The 20,150-nt window shown below is 32.0% G+C and overlaps 1 protein-coding gene across 4 annotated transcripts in view; it reads left to right on the top strand.

Annotated features, from left to right (window-relative positions):
* Window positions 1-15,576, top strand: part of LOC129217826 (uncharacterized) — an 87,026-nt gene extending 71,450 nt beyond the window's left edge. For 2 of the 4 annotated variants that reach the window (XM_054852167.1, XM_054852170.1), the window contains exons 21-28: window positions 2,181-2,293; window positions 3,055-3,217; window positions 5,936-5,968; window positions 6,212-6,288; window positions 8,003-8,186; window positions 11,151-11,389; window positions 12,899-13,012; window positions 15,244-15,576. In XM_054852167.1, the coding sequence (XP_054708142.1) occupies window positions 2,181-2,293; window positions 3,055-3,217; window positions 5,936-5,968; window positions 6,212-6,288; window positions 8,003-8,186; window positions 11,151-11,389; window positions 12,899-13,012; window positions 15,244-15,282 (962 nt within the window). In that variant the 3' untranslated portion in view covers window positions 15,283-15,576. The remainder of the gene's footprint in view (window positions 1-2,180; window positions 2,294-3,054; window positions 3,218-5,935; window positions 5,969-6,211; window positions 6,289-8,002; window positions 8,187-11,150; window positions 11,390-12,898; window positions 13,013-15,243) is intronic. The other 2 variants (XM_054852168.1, XM_054852171.1) reach the window with 1 other exon arrangement.
* The last annotated feature ends 4,574 nt before the right edge of the window (window positions 15,577-20,150 follow it).

The following is a 20,150-nucleotide window of genomic DNA, read 5'->3' as shown; positions in this document are numbered from 1 at the left end:
CACTTGACTCTGACTCCTGTGCCTGACAATTAGTCGTACCCCGACTCTGACTTCGTAGCTTTGGCAAAAATTTACACACATAGGGAAAATGACCGACTCTGATTCTTGGATATTCGACTCCAACTCTGACTCCTTTACCCCAAAATAATTCCAACTCTGACTCCGTTAACATTGGCAGACTCTAAGGGAAATGACCAATTCGAACTGACTCTTTTATCCCAAAATGAGATTGACTCCGACTAAGCTACTTATAACAAGAAGTTCCGTCTAGACCTAAACGAGCCTACTTTCCCGTATACCCATTTCTACTTTCTAGTATCTGATCAATATTCTCAAAAATAGCTAAAATCGCAAACTGTTTTAAACATAATTTTTTAATATCTTAAGCTGATTTCTAGGAATAAAGTATGCCTCACTCATCAAAAGAATTAAAAAATAAACGAATAAATAACATAGCAGCACCTTTTAAACAAAGCAGCTAATACACTTTTTTCCCCTTAAAAAATTCTTTAAACACATTCAAAAAGAAAAAAAAATAATCAAAATTAATAAGTTCATTAAAATAAATACATCATATCAAAAAAAAAAAAATTCCTTTGTTTTTTCCCTTGTTGCCAAAAAATATTTCTTTAAATGAATAAATGTTCTTCCCAAAATAAATAAAAACAGTAAAATGTCAACTTAAAAAAACATTTTTCACTGTCACAAAAAAAAAAAAAATCGTCTGCACATATCTTGTATGTAGAAACTTAAAGGACTTCGAGTTTATCCACCAAAAACTGAATACATAAATTAAAACTTTAGAGTTAAAAAGCAAGTCATATTAACAATAATTAGTTCACAGTTAAAACCATGCAGCAGAGTCGGAGTCAATCTCATTTTGGGATAAAAGAGTCAGTTCGAATTGGTCATTTCCCTTAGAGTCTGCAAGTCTGCCAATGTTAACGGAGTCAGAGTTGGAATTATTTTGGGGTAAAGGAGTCAGAGTTGGAGTCGAATATCCAAGAATCAGAGTCGGTCATTTTCCCTATGTGTGTAAATTTTTGCCAAAGCTACGAAGTCAGAGTCGGGGTCCGACTAATTGTCAGGCACAGGAGTCAGAGTCAAGTGCCCAAAAATTGTCAGAGTCGGGAGTTTGTCATCAAGAGCTATTTCCAACAAAATTTGTTTGAAGTAAATCCGCCTTCAAGTTTGGAATGTACATTGACTTTCAGTTTCCACGTAGGTGCTAATGTTAAGGGAATTGAACAGAAAATTGTTCAAATCAAAAAGATATTTTATATACATGTTTTTAATCAAAAGCTCTTTTCTACAAAGTTTGTTTGCAGCAAATTCGCCTCTAAGTTTGGAATTGCCTTGAATTTTCCCGTAGGCGCTAAGTTTTATTGAACTGTTCAAAATTGAACGAAAACTAGTTCAAATCAAGAAGTGAAATATAGGAATGAAGTGTCCTCGCCGAGATCTTTGGAACAAAAAAAAAAGTTCGAATCGGACTATTTACTCAAAAGTTATTGGGGGGGGGGGGCAGACAGACAGACCGACAGACATTTTCCCCCATCGCAATACCCTTCTTTCCAATTTTTAATTTTCCAGTATTTATTTAACTGTTTTTTTTATTTTTGACTTTTTGTTTTTTGCAATATTTTTATGATGCATTAAGCCTTCTTTCATGCTTTTTTCTTCTTTCTCAGACTTTTACTGGGAAAGTAGCCTAAAAACTAGAGAATTGATAACTGAATGCTCCATTTAGACTAGATAATTTTGGGCTTAGAAAACTCATGGTGCCTGAAACTAACCTTTCAAATCAGCTCTGGTCTTATGCTAGTTTCTTCAATGCCTTTGGGTACAGCAGAGTGAAGTGTGGTGCTATGTGCTAATGGGATTCCAAAAAAAAAAAAACATAACATACTGCATTTGTTTTGTACAAGGAAAGAAATTCCAAATTTTTTGACCTTTTAAATTAATCGAAACCTCAAACTTCTGAGATCTGAACACCTTGTGCTTTTGCAATAAAAATGAAGCTACAGAGCATATTGTCGCCTCAAAGTAACAGTAAGACATCTAATCCCAGGAATAACAGTAAGATATCCTACTGTTGCTTTGAGGCAACAATATTCTTGTTATTAACTTTTAAAGTTCATTATCTAAGCTTTGTTCATTAAATTGTTCACTCGTTTCAGCTTCATTGTTATCGGTGCAAAAGGCGCCTGCCAAGGTAAATGATTTGGAATGTGATTTGTGTAAAGAAGTTGTTCAAAAAGTTGAAGATATGATAAAAGATAAAAAAACAGAAGTATGTATTTTTGAAACCTCATATACTCTATGATTTAATACAAAATATTTTTCCTTCATTTTCCCATGGCTTTGCTCTTTAATGCAGAAGCTCATATGTCTTCCTTTTTGATTTTCTTTTCGTTCACAATGCTTTTGTCAGCATTTTTATTCATCAGAACCAGTGCTGTAGTTAAGGAGTGCATCGGGTGAACACTGTTCCCCAAAATATTTAGTTTATTATTGAGAAAAAATTTGAATTTAATGTAACTTCATTTCAAACCTCCTGTAAATAATAACAATAAGGGAAAAGTATGCATTTTGAGTTATTGCTAGTATAACTGACATTTTGGCGTAACAAAAATTTGCCAAATATGACACCTATCCAATAAAAATCTAACTATTTGGCATTGAATAGAACCCTATTTAAACAAAATAATAAATCAACAACAAATACAGCAACACTAATAAATTATTGAACAAATTAATCAAATCAAATAAGTTTACTAATATTTAGGGGAGCTCCAGGTTTCTATATTTCAGCCAAACTGTACGGATTTGTGAAGCTAGTCTGCTTCATTTTCTTTCTTTTAAATTAAAATCTTATTCAAGTATGCATGGCAAATAAATAAAAATTTGAATTTTCAGTTGTATTATAAAGTAAATAATAAAAATGCTGTTTCTTATAATTTTATTCTTATGAAGTATATTAAAAGTGCTATTTCTAGTAGTTTTATTCCTCTTTCAAGTTTTTATAAAATGTTTTTTTTTTTTCAAATTTAGGATGAAATCAAAAATGCTCTAGATAAGGTCTGTTCTTATTTACCAAAATCTATTGCTGATAAATGTGAAAATTTTGTCAATACTTACACCGATCTGCTCATCACTTTGCTTGCTCAAGAAATGGATCCAGCTATGGTATGCGCTTACCTAAAAGTTTGTCCAGGTAATTAAATTTTTTTTCCATATTCTTTAAGAATTATTAAAGTTTTGAAAGTTTTCAATGCGATTTTTTTTCAAACCCAAGCATTAAAACTAGGCTTTATAGAATAATATTTTTAAATTAAACCATGCGACATTTTCAAGTAAGTTACCGAGCACGAAACTGTTCTCCTCGGCGCAAATGACTGAGCTGGTGCTGTATTTCATGTGACATGTTCTTTCACTAAATTTTTTGAAGTATAACCTTATACCTTACACCAGTGGTTCCCAAACTGTGAAGTCTTCTCAGGGATGCTGAGAAATTTTGCACTAACTTCTTAAATATTTAAACTTATTATTAATTATGAAAGTTTTATTATATTTCATGTTGCCCCTGCAGTAGAAATAAAGGTCATATATATATATATATATATATATATATATATATATATATATATATATATGCTTGTGATGTGTGGGATCGTTAAAAAAGTAGATCCGCGGATCCGGATACAGAAACGGATCATTAGTGTCAAGATTCGCAGATATGTATACCGATTGCGGACCTCAATTTTTTTTAACCCCAAATCAACCATCCAAGTGTAAAATTTGTTACGGAAGGTATTCCTGTCAGGGTAAAGGCACTGTCTTCAAAAAACGTCATCTACCGTGAAAATATAGTCAAGACTATGATATACTCTTTGTCAATGACTGAGTACCTTTTGCGACTTTTAATCATAATTTTTTCCCTTTCTAACTAGGTCTTGGTAAAATTGCTTTGAATCCTTGTTATTTATATAAATCTAAACTAAAGAAAGTTGTAATCGTGTTTTCAGAAACATTTTTGGGGGAAGTTTTTTAGCATTTGAAATTTTTATACCTATATTCAATACCTATTGCATTGCATATCAAAAGTACCCCTTCAAAACCCTACTCACACCATTCTTGATGATTCTCATGTAAAAATGAGTCCTTGTATCAAAATATGACCATGTTTTTCCCCCCATCCCCCCCCCCCTTTTGATATTGCGCCCCCTAATTATATTCAGTTTTCAGCAGTGACATAGAAATTATTTATATTTGATAGGGAAAGCAGCATTGTATTCACCATTAATATTCTTCTGAACAGTTTGAGAATTGTATAGTACTGAAGCATGATCATTAGTACCAAGTTACGACACTTGGCGAGTAACTTTGCTAATCATGCATATGAAGGCTTAGAACTGCATTTAAAATTTACTTAACAAGATCATAGCTCCTACTGTATATAACTTGGAAGTTCCAAATAAATATCAAACACAGGAAACTTCTTTCTTTCAATTAGGGCCAGTATTCTCAATGTACAAGTAAGTTTTTACTACCATAATTGAAAAGCTTTAAGTCAGGTTTTCATTAATATCTCCTGTAATTAAAGTTCTACAAAAACGAGGTCATGCCAAGAAAACTTTCATCAAGTCACCTTTTGAACGAATAAAGAACTATCAAAATCGGTTCATCTGCTTAGGAGCTAAAATGCCTCAAGTAGACATACAGGCACACACTTTTAAAACTTATTACCCCTTCCTTTTTGCAAGGGGGAGGGGTGCAAATTGGCTTCGGAAATGATTCGCCTTATAATTTAAATAGGGAATAAAACCTAATTTAAATAGAATGTAAGAGTTTTTTTATTCAAATATATAAGAATTTTTAGAATAGAAAAGATTTGTTTAAAATTCATCAAAAAAAATAACGGATATAGATATCCAGAACATCACTAATATATGCAGGGTTATGTTATATTTATTTTTCTTTGTTACTTATGATTAGTCAGAGTTTTACTTAGGGGAGAAATCTGTTGAAAAATCCAAATTCCAAAAAGGCACATTGATTCAGAAAAAGTTTGTGAACCACTGTGTTAGACATTCGATAGTAAAATGTCCAGAAGCATTCAATTCTATAAGCCATTTATCATGGATTTAAAGCTTTTTCCATGCTTAAATCATACAGTGACATATGATTCCTTTATCGTTAAATACGACTTTTAAAAGATTAAATTTTTAATGAGGATTCCAGTTTTGGGCTTGTACAAAATTTTGTTTTATAGCATGTCTTAGTATCAATGGGTAAAGTGCTACAATATGAGAATGAGAAGAAAAAAAAATCAATTAAACATATGAGTTTCTTTAGCTTTTTTCTCAATTGCATTTTCTTAATCTTGAGAAGATATTTGAAGATTTATGAATAGTTAGTTCACTTATAAAAATAAATTAGTCTGATAGATGAAGTTAATAGATCTAACCCAAATGGCTAACCAGAAAGGTTTCATTGCAGAAAGCTATTTGTTGCCATAGGAAGTCATGGTCTACAAATTTTCTTTGATAAGTATCTGTTTTGTAGTTATCTAGCTAAGCTAATTTTGAAAGAAATTAAATACTTAATGTTGTCAAATCACATGTCTAGTATGCTGAAATCTACCATCCAGATTTGGATGAGTCATTATAAAGTAATCAGGCTATATAAGCAATCAGATGCATCACTAATATGCATTTTAATCAGCTAAATTTTAATTGAAATGGAGCAGTTAACTTAAGTTGTGTGTACTATATTTATGTTTGTTCTGTATGTAAGTTTTGCACCTACTTTTCGAAGCATTCATGAGAGGTATAGTTGTCTTAACCATACTTTTATCTATTGTTTTTGAAGTAATTTTTAAACTGGTATATATTTATAATATGATTTTCATTCTAAACTCATTTTTTTCTAGAAAAAGAAAATTTTACAGAATGGCAATCAAAAGGTTTTTTATTTGTTTGTTATTATATAATGCATGCTTAACTCAATATTATTACTATTTATCTCATGCTTCTGTTCCAGAAAAGGAAAATTACTAACAGCAAATTGCATGCTGCATGGCTTTGATCTCAAACTTTTGTTTTTACAATGCCTTTCATGATAAATGGTCTTCGGAAATGCTTAATTATTTTTTTTCTAGCAAGCCATATTCATTTAGTTACTCATTTCTTTCTTTATTTATTTTTAGCTATAGATGTTGAATGCCAGGGCTGTCAATATCTTCTACATTTTCTTCAGGAGCAGCTTATGAATACTGATACTCAGGTCTGTTACATTTCTTGCTTAATATACGCATCTCTTTTATTCTGTTCATCTTATTTGAGTAATTTACTTAATCTAAAGTCAAGAGAATTTTAGAAGATCATAATTTAAATTTTACTGCCTTCAAAGCTTCAGCAGAAAATATTTCTAGCATGGCGAAATGTGACTATTGAAAGTATGTAAATATAGCTCTGCTGCTTTTTCTTAGTCTTTACTACTAATGCACGTAAGTTTTTGCTAGTTTGCAAATTCCCTTTATTCAGAGTAATAATTGTAGAAGTATTTTTTTTTTCTGTATAAGTGTCAAAATAAATAAATAAATAAAAATGTTTAACCTTTCTGAAAATCACTTGTTTTGAGCTTCAAACTAAAGTCTGGTATAATTCCACAAAAAATATCACATGCAACAAACCCAGAGTAAGAAATCAAATTTGTAGTAAAATCGTGGGCACATGTTTTAAAATTACAAAGACCCCTCTTTGTTATATCAAGGATATAGAGCTTTGCATTCTCCATTTTTTTGTGCTGGTGAAGAAATTTCTTACAGTACACAGCTAAAAGTCAGGCTTAATTGGGGTTGAGATCTTGGATTTAGGACGACTCATATTATCCAAAACATAAAGAAATTTGCAATGATTGTAATTTTTCACAATAAAAGGGCTTCGGGGAAAAAAATCTTTTAAAATAAATTTTGAAATTCTTTCAAATCAGCCCTGGGGCCTATACAAAGCTAAGTTTGCTGTTCAAAAGTTTCTTGTCATGACTCAAAACAATAATGATATTTCAGGAGGAAAAACTAAACCAAAAAATAGAATCTCCGACTTTTTAAGCTTGGATTTTGGAGGTTCTACTTTAAATCCTAAACCAGTGGATGCAGTTTTCATTAAAATTTCATTCTCACTTAGTTCAGTTGCTCTGCTGATCTGTGTTGTATTGGTTATTCATTAAAAATCATAATAACTGGATTTAAAATGTAAATGCAAGTAGCATGGTTCTATATATATTTTGATTATCACTTAGCTATATTAGTATTTTACTCTTCTTTAGTAACTGCAATTTTAAATATTAATTGCTATTATTTTATTGAAAGAAATTGAAGAATTACTATGCCATGTGATAGTTTTAATATATGTAACAGTGATTTTATTTACCTAATTAAACTGAATGTTTTAAAATTCTGAAATGCATAAGGTTTCCAAATAGGAAAATTGTGCTTGTGCTTTCTGTTCTTAAATTGCATGATACTTTCCTTTCCATATATTTTATGAAAATTTCCTTAAGATTGTGATAAATTTTCAGTTAAATCAGTTATTTGTGCGTTTATTCTGTGTTCCTCTCTCTTAAAATTAACGTTAAGTATAAAGCCTGAAATGAAGTAATAAAAGAAAGACCAATATAAAGTCCTAAAAGTAATGTTAGTATAGTTTTAATATTGTGCATGTTACTTTCTTTTTTTTCATGAGTGATTTTTTTTTATTTTATTTTCTTTTTCCCCAAATGATCCAGTCAAGGTTCTTTCTACTACTTAACCACTTTAATCAAAACATTGTATATGACATGATTACATGCAGAATTATTTATCTACCAATGCTTTAAGTTTTTGTAGCTTTTTCATATTTTTTAAATATTACATAACTAAGATTATTTTCTAATGCTGAATCATATAAGTTTTGCTGTTAAACACTTATAGTTAAACACTGAATTTTTCTGTTTACAGGGAGAAGTAAAAAATGTGTTGAAAAGGGTCTGTAATATCTTACCTGAAAATTATGCCAAAAACTGTGAAGCTTTTGTTGACGAATATGGAGATTCTCTTTTGGTGTTAGTTGCTCAAGAAATTGACCCTACTTCCATGTGCAATGCAATGAAGTTTTGTGGAAACAAGACATTGTTGATTCCAGGTATGATTGAAATCATATTTTGTGATTATTGTGATATTCTAAAATGTATATCACTTAAATTTTTTAAGATTAATAATAGTAATGGTTATTTTAAGGGATTTGCTTTTGTACTGATTGTTCATGTAAACAAATCCATTGTTACTTTTGCAAAATGTTTGCAGTGAAAATTGCACATAAGTTTCTGCAACTGTAAAACAAATTTATGTCAAATAATATTGGATATGCTTATATAATCATACATATTTCTTTGAAATGTTATTTTTAGTTCTAGTTATACTCTTTTATTTCCTCATTTTATGTCATTTGGATTCAAAAGAACTTTTTTTTTCATTTTAGAAGTTGCATGCATGATTTACAATAAAATGGCTCTTATTCAAACATGCAAGGTCCGTCTGTAAAGTAAAAAAATGTATTTACTTGCAATACGGGATAAATAGATTGCTTGTTCCCTCCAATGTACTCCGAATTGACACTTTCACACATCGACCCATTCTCATTTCCTATTGATCAAAGCCACACTGCAGTTCATTTTCTTATAACTGCCTCAGTAACTGTGAGGTTTTCAGAATGCAGCTTTAGACTGTATTTGATCGCAAGACTGTCCTGTCGCGATCTTGACCATCATTAACGATAAAATGCTAAATATTTCTGTACCTCAGACCCAGACTGACGTAAGTCCAAAAATTGCAATTTTCCATTTATTAGTGCATTGTATGTAGAAGTCTATTCTGCATCGAGCTATGTGAAAGTAATTCTTTAAAAAAATTCCTTTTTAATTTTGTACCAGGGTTAAAAGAGCTTGCATCCACCACCTTATTTTAACCACTTTGTCTGCTACAACATGTAACACGTAGTGCCAGCCAACAGTTCATTTCCAAGTGTAAAAACTATTTAAGAAAACGGGCATCTGAAATGCATTAGGCCAACTGCTCGTGCTTTAATATATTTAAAAAAAATAATGCTAGGAAAAGCAAATAAATAATAAAAATAGAATTTAAAACTGTTCATGAATGGTGTTTGGTTAATGTACATATTGTATCACAAATAAAATTTGTGTAGTATATATCCGTCACTAGTGTTCACTCTAGGAAAAAAATTGCAGGGTGCTGGTTTTTGAAAGGGGCACTTTTTTAAAAAGGGGCACTATTTCAACGCGGTGTCCCCCCCCCCCATCCAAGACCAATGATGCACCACTCAAAAAGGAATGAGTGCCCCCCCTCCTTGCAAAACAACCAAAAAAACACCTTGCAAAAATTCAAACAGTCTAGTCTGCACCATGACCCCCCCCCCCCCTTGATCGCCATCACCACTGACTTTAGTATTAAATATGATTTCATCCTGAAAACGCACTTGTGTTCAGAATAGGGTTAGCTCACCCCCCCCCCCACACACACAAATGCCTCACACACAATAAGCTAAGCACATTCTCCACACTCCATAGGAACATTTAGCTAATGCTGAAACTTGGCTTTGGGTGTTTTTCAACACTTTTCAGACCATAATTTTAACTACCTATAAGAGTTTTAAAAAAATTCTAGGCATTTCAAAACCCTTTGAATTTCAATTAAAGAAGAACAGTATTTAATAACTGATCCCCCTTTTCTACCAAGCAAACTGCCTAGTAATGTGCATTGTGCCATTAAGTATTTTAGTAGACATCAAAATTGTGATGAGTGTAAATTCTCCTTTTTTAAATATATTTCACTTCAAATAGAATAATTAACTTAAAATACTGTGTGCAGTGCTTCAAAAATGCAGTGGTAGCAAGTTGCAAAACTAAAAAGATTTTATTTGAGTTCTATTTCCTAGTCTTGGAGTTGTTCAAATTCATAACACAAATGTGTTTGCAGATGTATGCGCTCCTAAATGCAATGCATAAGCAGCTTGGGCCAAGCTAAGATTTTTATTTCAGACAATTTTTGTGAAAATTTAATACTTCGCCATTTTAATTTTGTGATTTTTTTAAAAATCAATTGTATAATATTTATGAATGAAAGAGAAACAGTGCAAGATTTTTTCAGTTAGAAAAAAAGCACAAGTTAGTCAAAAGTATAATTTTTATTATGTCAATAAGTGTTTTAAATAATCTGTTATATTATTTATATATAAAACACTTAATATACAAAGATAATAAAAATACTTAGCAAAAAGGAAAGAATTGAATGAACGTCCTGTCAATGCGATGTTTTCATTTCAAACGGCTTTTTTTTTTGTGGGATGGGGTTAAAAATCCGAGATATTAAAAAAATACCCTTGCATTTTAGCCCAGTAAGCTTTGTCCTATGTTCTTCTTAGGAAACAATCAGAAAGTTAACTTTCCAGAAACAGATGTGAAAAGATTGCTACACAATCACTAGCAATGCGCTATAATTGGCTAAGCCTAATTTCCACGTGCACACGAAAAAGGACACAAAGGGCTGAAATATTATGAAATTGTCCTATTCCCTCTCTCATTGTTGATTCTCAGAAGATCAAGGATGGGAAGGAATGAAGCAAAGATCTCTCCTTTCCCAGAAGACCCCACTCCTTCCCACAACCTTTCAAAAACCAACCCCCAGTAGAAGGGAGGAACATGCCTTTGTTTCCTACTGATAAGCCTCTTTGAATTCTGAAAATCTCATCCCTTCTTCCCCTAGGTATTAGCTTCTCCTTTTGTTTATGGGGCCGTTTTCAAGGTGAAATTCTGGGAACAAGGATAAGACATGGGCGTTTTTGTAGACGATCGCTGGACAAATAAAATTGCCCTGATATCGCGGCAGGTCGAAACGATGGTTGAGGCATCTTTTTAAAAACAAAAGGTGCATTTTCATATTTTTGAAAAGGGCAGGGCGCATTTCGCGATCTAAAAGAAGGGCAGGGCGCATTCTGCTGATATGGAAAAAGGCAGGGCGCTGCGCCCTTCAAAAATGGCCTAGCGGGAACACTATCCGTCACCATTATTAATTATATTTTCAACTTTTCCAGTTGCTCCTTTGCATTCATTTAACATTGACGAATGCTCAGTATGTACTACTGTAGTGGATTATCTTGACAAACTTCTAGAAGAAGATGATGTTGATAAAGAGATCACTCAAGTTATTGAAAAAGTCTGTTCTGTATTGCCATCATCATACCAGGCTAAATGCACTTCTATTCTTGAAACATATGGTCCTTGCATTTTACAAATGATTGGACAACTGGCCGACAGTAAGCAGGTTTGCCAGGTATGTTATGGTTCCTGTATTTTGCTCTCCGTTAAAACTAAATTGTTTTTCTATGTATACTTTAAACAGGGAGGATAATTTGTATGTACAGACTTGGCATTTGCAGGGCATAGTTTAGTTGTAAATAAGTCAGGGAAATTTATAAGTGTGAAAAGAAGTATTAAAGCAAGCTCAATTAATGTTTTTTTATTTTTTAAATTAATTTATTTAGTACGAAATAAAACATGTGGGCGTGTGTAAGGTGCTAAACAAGATTCCAAAAACAAAACAATAAACTTATTTTACAATGAAAAATATTTTTTTTAAAAAATATAAATACAGATTATATCTGAGGGGTTGTAACCTAAGATTCACATTTATTACAGTATTTGTCAAGATTTGTTTCCCGAAAATCAAGGCATATGACCTTTACAGTTGAAGTAAAAAATTTGGTAGCAAATTTAGATCTGCAGTCCATTGAAATACATTTTAATAAAAACTCCTCACACATTTTAGTGATCTAATTTAACAGAAAAGTACAGCAAAGACACTACTTGTGATTACACCCTAGATCAGGAAAAAAAACTTTGTTTTTGCATGAATTTCACACACGCTTCATTTAATACTATCTTTTTTGATCTGAAAAATTTGTGTCAGGTAAATGTCATTCATTGGCAACTGTTCACATATGCCCCAGATGAATGGTTCAAAACCCCAATCATTTTCCTAAGTCTTAAATTGCAAATACATATACATTTTTAAATTGAGAAAACAATGAAAAAGAAAAATTGTCTTACCTACGTGTTTAAAAATGTTCTGCAGTAAATAATATTAGCCTATTAACTTTTTTAAACCAGCATCTTTTTTTCGCCTGCACACCGGATTAAATTTGGGACCAGTGAATGTTTTATAATGAAAAAACTTTACTAGATATTAAGTTGTTATATTATTTTATCTGTTAAATTGTTATGTAAATTTACTTGCAATAATTGAATGTAAAGATGAGTGTTCATTGCAACTATTATACATAAATAAACGAACCTTTGAGAGCAATTTACAAAGACAAAATATGAAAAGCAATCACAAAATTCAGGATAGAAATGTTGTATATGTTATTTATTGAAAAACTAAATATTTTAAATAATGTTTGTTAAAAATATCAGATTACCATTGAAATATTTCCATGGAAAGGTGCCAATCTCCCTGCCTGACCATCTGTTGAAAATCCCCTGTTTAAACTGTTTTCACTTAAAGATTTCAGTGTTAAAAACATATACACGCTTGCTAAAACCAAAAAAATCTCATTACAGGCTCATTTTTCTGAAACTTTGTTTAAGAAGTAGTATTGGTACTGTCATCTATTGAGAATTTTACAGAATGTCTTTTTTCGTTTGAAGTATCCTAGTTAAAACATATGCTCACATGCGCCCCCTTCTCCTTTACTTCCACTCAAATATTCCCTGTAGAGAAATGTCTCTCAAAAATGCAATTATATAAGCCATATCTAAAGTAACTCTCTCTGTTTATTAGGATATTGAATTGTGCTCCAGACCCGCTGGACAAGTACACTTAGTCGGTGGAAACAAATGTACATTTGGGCCATCCTACTGGTGCAAGTCAGCACTTCATGCATCAGCATGCAAAGTAAGATGAAAACAATTTGTCTGTTGATTTTTTTCTGATTTAAATACAGCTGCAGTAAAAAGGGCTGTAGTTTTTCCGTACTTCATTTTCCGGGTTAAAACTTAAAAATAATTAATCCCTCTCTAGTTAATTGTTTGTAATGTCTCAAACAGCACCTAAAATATAACTCTTGTCATTCTGTTTTGTAGTGTTTTACTAAGAAACACTATTAAATGATACTGAACAGAAGTGAAATAAACATTGGATTTTACAGAGGGCTGTAAATGCATCTCAAGTTTAAATTCACCTCTATTTGAATGGAAGGTTTGCATTTTCAAAAAGGCGAAGCTACAAAGCTTCGGTTAGCTAAATGGTAGTTAGTATGGCAAAAGAAACTTTATACTAAATTTTTGGGAATTTACTGTGTTAGTTATTGGGAAATGTGTTACTACCATTCAAATTATGAAGAAATGTAAAACACAACCCATGTCATTTCTTTACTTATAATCCAATTATTGGAATATCTTTTAACTTATACTTACTTTGTTCTGTGAATTTAAGTAAAAATTGTATAGTGTTATATTAGTGATTTTTTTTTTAAACAGCAGTTGAAAAAATGTTACAAAATTTTGCACGTGAAAACTCTTATTATCTTTCTATATATTGTGTCTTATCTATTTGTTAGTGTTAGTGTTCGAACAATGGTTGGCGTAGCTTTAACATATTAGTTGTATGGTACAATATTTTTCATAATCAAATATTGTTGTCTGTGTATGAGTAAGGTTTGATGTGTAAGATTTATTTTCAACTTTCCCCCGTATTAGTTAAAGTTATCATCAAAGAAAAAAAAGAAAAACATGCAACAAGAGTTTGATAATAAATGATCACCTAAGATTTCTGTCAAGTTATGATGACTTATAGTAGCCATCAATTTAACTATACTGTGTTAGGGAAAAACGTATCTGAAATATAATGTTCATTAGGAATAGTAATTAAACACTCCTTTTGCAATTTCTAAAGAAAAAATAAAATAGCAGTTAAAAGAAAAAAAAAGAAAACCTTCAAAATGTTTCTAACGTCATTCTTGTTGACTATTATGTAAAATGTCTCCCAAATCCAAATACCTCACAATTTTCCCAATCACCGTCCACTTTTTGGAAATGGCACCCCCTAATTTTTTCAGTTATCACTTGATGCAGTAATAAACAATAGGGCGGTTCATCTCCAGAAATGTAACTGTATATTAATGCCACATTATAAGCATACTTAATATCATTTTAATGTTATGTCTGAAGGTAACTTGAATAATTATAAATAATAAGTGAAGTTTTTTACACAAGATCTGCGGTACGACACAAATACAATATGCAGTGTTTCCAAGATTTTTTTTTCCAACATGAAAATTTTTTTCGACATGGGACTCATAAGAGTGGATTCAACACTCTGGTTTTATGCCCAAAAATAAATGAGGAAACTGTAAAACAGAGCCCTAGAAAAAAAGGCTTTTTGTTTATTTTTTTAAATGTTTTAAGGGGAATACTCCCTTGAGCTATTGCTACAAATGTTCATGTTTTGAACTTAGTGCCTCTCCAACCCCTCAAAAGATTGTTTATAGTTAATATAATGCTCTTTTCCGTTCCTAGTAAAAATGACGACTATAAAACTCTCCACCCCCCCCCCAAAAAGGGTGCCATTTCCCAGAAATGGGGGGGGGGGCGCTGGTCATATTTCATAAGAATGAGCAAGAATAGTGTCAGAAGCATTTTGAAGTTCTTCTTTTTTTTTTTGCTGTGCAGTGTAATTAGGAAACATAACTTTTTACCAGTTTCAATATATTTTTAGTAAAGCATTCTTTTGAGAAAAGCCTAGTAAATTGCTCTGATTTAGACTAAAAATTAAAAATTTTCATTTGCTTCTCCTTTTGCACTGATTTATTTATTTATTTATTTATTTATTTATTATTATCTTTTTCATGCATTTTGAAGCTTTTCTTCCTTCTTTCTTTTGTGTGTGAAGGAGAAGGATTGTATCAAAGAAAGTTTTTTTTCTTTTGTAACACATTTTTAAAAATTGTTAGATAAGCACTGCAATTGAAAACCCCCCCCAAAAAACAAACATACACATAAAAACAGGTAATTTGAATGGAAAATTTTATTTAATAATGATTCTAATAAAATTTAAATCGATGATATAATCATGCATTTTAAGATTTGATTTCATATTGCTAAAAAAAAATTTTCTCCTTTTTTCAGGCTGAAGAATACTGCAAAGAAAAAGTTCTCAATAACTAGAACATTTTTGATCTCCCGGATTTGTTCATTTAGGTTAAGAAAACCTGTTTTATTTACGACTGTATAGTAGCTATGCACCAATTTGTTATTGTTTTTATCTTGCCAAGACTGTTGAACTATATTTTTTATTCGCTCAAACTAACATTTGCAGCTAGACTTGTGCATAGCAAATAAAACAACTTTTGTTTATAGCTTTTGTATTTAAGTCTTATTTTTAAGTGATAAGTTATTGGCTTTTATGCAGCGTGTGTCATTTGTATTGTACAGTTAATGAAATAAATATTTAAATTTGTATTTGCTTTTACATCAATTTTCTGAACTTTGTGAGAGGAGTTAAGTGGATGTATTTTAAGTTATCTCTACTAATATTATAAAGAAAGGGGGAACATTTTTGTGTGTTTATATGTTCGAGGTACTCTCTGGAACCATTGCAGCCATTTGAAAAATTCTTTCACTATATGAAAGGTGCATTCTTACGGAGTGGCATTGGCTATAAACTATGCATACATGTACTTATACTAATTTTTTAAACCAATAGTTTGTCTTCGCTACCAGTTTATGTTTTGCACTGATTTATTCTTTATACATAAACACAAGCACTGGTTGCCCTGTACTTGCAATGACAAAGTAGTTGAAGGTTCTCTTTGAACTGAATGCTAAAAATTAGAAGCGAGTGAAAAGAGTCATGTTGGCGGCATAAGAAAGGATAAAACCTTTACATGTATTTTAGGCAGCAGAGCATAGGATATATGTATCATCCTATTTGCCTTGGACATTGTGATCCATTTAGAGTCGCATAATGTTAATGCATCAAAAATTTTTTTTAATGGATTATAACTGGGATTCGCTTCAAGCAAATTAGTTTCTGAATTCAAGTAGTGCAAATAGATTATATTAATCCGTGCTTCTAATATTTGTAATTTTGCATGCATTTCGGGCTACCCTGTGAGGTTTTTTTTATCTATACTAATATTTTTAAGAGAGAGTTTATTTTGTATGTTTATATGTTCCTGGTAATCTCCGGAACCACTACACCTAATCAAAAAATTTCTTCTTTGTATGAAAGGCACAAACTTGCACATTAAAATATATACTTCTTTACTAATAATAAAGCTGAAAGTCTCTGTCTGGATCTCTGTGACACGCATAGCGCCTAGACCGTTCGGCCGATTTTCATGAAATTTGGCGCAAAGTTAGTTTGTAGCATGGGGGTGTAGCATGTGCACCTCGAAGAGATTTTTCGAAAATTCGATGTGGTTCTTTTTCTATTCCAATTTTAAGAACAAAATTATCATAAGATGGACGAGTAAATTACGAAATTATCATAACGTGGAACCGTAACATGGGCACAAGCCGATTGGCGAGATACGAAATTATCATAACGTGGAACCGTAACATGGGAACAAGCCAATTGGCAAGAAAATTCACTATACCTTATTTGTAAATATACCAGCGAACCAAAAGACCTTTTAATTTTTCTATTACGGGCAAAGCTGTGCGGGTACCACTAGTATGTTATAAAGAGAGAGAGTGGTTTTTGTATGTTTATATGTTCCGAACAAGATTGATACATGATTGCAACCTACTGAATGAGTATGTTTCCAATCACGCAACCAAATTAGTAAACGATCAGCGACTCGCCTATGATGCCAGAACGCAAATTAATGTTCATTGGCATACCCGGTGGAACTGAAAAGAGTTTAATAAATTAAACCAAAATGAAGCTTTTTTTAAAACTTAACTGCAGTAATTTTACTCAGTGGTCGAAAAACTGAGCATTCCAGATTTTAAATACTTGGAATGTCTCCCTTCAGAAAGACTCCGTTCCTTCCATAAGAAAAAAAAATAGTCCATTTGGAAAGCGTCTTCAAAAGGTCTGCTCCATAATGTATTACGGATGTTCGAAACCCACTGTTGGAATATAGAAGCTGTGGATTCCAAAAGAACTAAAAGAGTAAGACAACATTGAGAGAGGTGTCGTTTTTGCATTTGCCGGTGACTCTTGCCAAACTATTCCTGTGGTTTCCTTGATGAAAGCATTCAGATATACTTTAAACCTGTTTAAAGTCATTTCCTTTTAGAAACTCTGTACCTTAAGAACACATTTAAGAGCCCATATTCATTGTATTAAAATTAAAAGCGGCATTCCAACAATTTCGTTGTGACAGTTTAATTTATCTTATGTATGCAATGGAACTGGATATGTAATCATAACTGGATAAGTAAAATCAATATATACTAATATGATTTACCGTATCATTCTTACTGGACCAGCAACAGGTCAGTCAGGAATATTTCTCAAAATCCCATAATCCTAGGACATTTCCATATAAGTAATTGCAATTTCTAATGAAAATTTCTTATGCCATCACCATGATCAAAACTGACGGTCAAACGTACAACGTTGCATATTGGAAGATTATATTGTTTACGGGGAAGTAAAAGCTAGTCTCTCTTGATTAGGAAATGAAGTGAATCAGTTTCTTTCAAAACCTAAAAAAAAAGAAAAAAGTTGCATACGATGATATTTTAAAACAAAAAGTCTGCATAATATTTATTTAAGACATGATTTTCAACCTGAACAAGTTTGGGACAGGCCCCTAGTTTACAATAATTTAAACTAGAAATTCAGTCTGAAACTTCATTCATATTCCTTTACCATAGCTTGTCTTAGAATTTCTAATGCTATCCATTGGATCAATGGCATACCACTTCATTTTTTGCGTGGGGTAATATGAGTTTCAAATGATGTTTAGTTAAAGTCTATTGATAAAAGACCCATCATTAATTAATTGGTGGAACCAGACCTATCATTTTGAATATTTTCCGGGGGAGGGAGAGGAAGGGGGCAAAGTCTATATACTCAATTCAAATTTCATTAGGAAACAAAAAATTTGCCACATATATGCAAACAGATTAACTTTTCAAAGCCAATCAACCCTCATCTGACACCCCTGTATGACGGGATTGGAAGAAATTTGATTGTAAGAGAAAGTGCTCAATACTTTTCTTTGTTCTCCACTGGACAAGATCTTGGCACCAAAGCTGGGAGAAAATCCAAAGGGACTCTTGCAGTTATGTTTCAGCACAATCAGACAAGACATCCACTCCATCCAAGACTGTATCGGATAAGGTTTAAACGAGCTGATGTGTGCATCACATGACTTCCTTTTACTCCAATTTTAATGTCATTTTCCCATTATTGGCAATTTTAATGTGATTCAATAGTTTACTCTCTAAATATCACCACCAGTGGCCAAATTAAAACCAGATTTTAAAAAAAAATTGTCAAATTTGTCGCCAACTTGACGACCAAAAGACTGGCGATATATCGCCAAGTGTCCGCCAAATTATAACACCACTTGAGTATACGTATCGAAATTAACAATGATTTTCCCCCAAAAAAGGACAAAAGACCCCTTTAGAAACACCGGAATGCAACCAAAAGGGGAGGTGCACAACTAAATCCCACTAGGAGTCTTAAGTACCAAATTTCAATTTTCTAGGACATACCGTTCTTGATTTATGCGACATACATACGCACATACATATGTACATACGGACATCACGAGAAAAGTCGTTGTAATTAACTCGCGGGGAATGTCAAATGAATACTTCGGGTTTTTATACGTTCTTAGGCACTTATGCGCATGTGGTTGGGTTGAAAAAAAACTCAACATTAATTCGGGGATGAGCAAAATGGAAATTAAGGCCGAATTCTGAGTGAAAATTTCTTCTCGAATACAATACTTCCTTTTTTGTAAAAGGAAGTAAAAATCAGAATGTAACAAAACATCTCGTGCTCCCATATTAGCAGAGCCAGATCTAGGACTAATTAAGCCTGAGCCTTTGCACCTGGCAGCAAATTCACTCCTTTTCTGTGTTTTTTTCCCAATTGAAACTCAATATAAAAACTTGAAGAAAGTTTTTTCCTCGGTTGGAAAAATTGGAAGATCTGGCACTGCATGTTAGACAGGGCTCACGCACCTCAAGGAACACTTGGAATACTCAGGGAATTCGAATTATTCTTCAAATTTCAGACAGTTCTCACGAAAAACAAGTTTTACATAAAACCTGGAAAAGGTTCGCTAAGAACCTGAAAAACTATATTTTATAGTATGTACCTCTGAAATCAAAATACATCAAATATGATTTTTACAATTGTGTGCATATTTTTTGGTTGAAAGGCAATTTCTCCGATTGATTTTGGTAGCTTGTTGTTTACATTTGCTGCAGTGCAGCAAAGTTGAAAATCAGCTATGATTTTTATATAGTTACATTTTAAAACCTTTTTAACAAACCAATAAAAATAATTGACAAATACTTTGATTTCCTACAAAAAAAAGTCAAATTTAGAAACTACTGTCCCATAAGTAAAGTATGATGCTGGGCATTTGTGTAAACTTATTTTGGTTTCCTAAACTTTAGACTATTACAAATTGCTTCAACTAAAACTTTTCAAAACTGCAGAGTAGTGTCTGCATTATCTAGTTTTCAAACATACTTCATAAGAGATTTTCATAACTTCATTGAATCTCATGATGCTATGATGTTATTTGATGATTTCCAAATTTCATTTTGTCACTGTACAGGAAAATGTTTAAAAAAATCTGCAAATGACAGAAAAAAAAGGAGAAATAAATGCCAAAAAAAAAAAAAAAAAAAATACTGGGCAGAAGGAAATGGGTTTTCTCTTTTGTGCAAAAAACATGCAACACTTTCTGCTGCAGGAAGAAGCATCAGCATCTGAACTTACATAACCAACGTCATTGTATTAAAAGATTCAAAATTCCTTGTTTGGTTTATTTTAGTTTTATGGCACACAAATCTGAATAGCAAATTCTGAAGGAGATGCAAAATAAGATTTA

This window comes from Uloborus diversus, chromosome 2 (assembly GCF_026930045.1).
Source record: "Uloborus diversus isolate 005 chromosome 2, Udiv.v.3.1, whole genome shotgun sequence".
NCBI classification, from domain to species: Eukaryota; Metazoa; Arthropoda; class Arachnida; order Araneae; family Uloboridae; genus Uloborus; species Uloborus diversus.
Note: the sequence above shows the minus strand (reverse complement) of the source record. Positions and strands in the feature narration are given on the sequence as shown.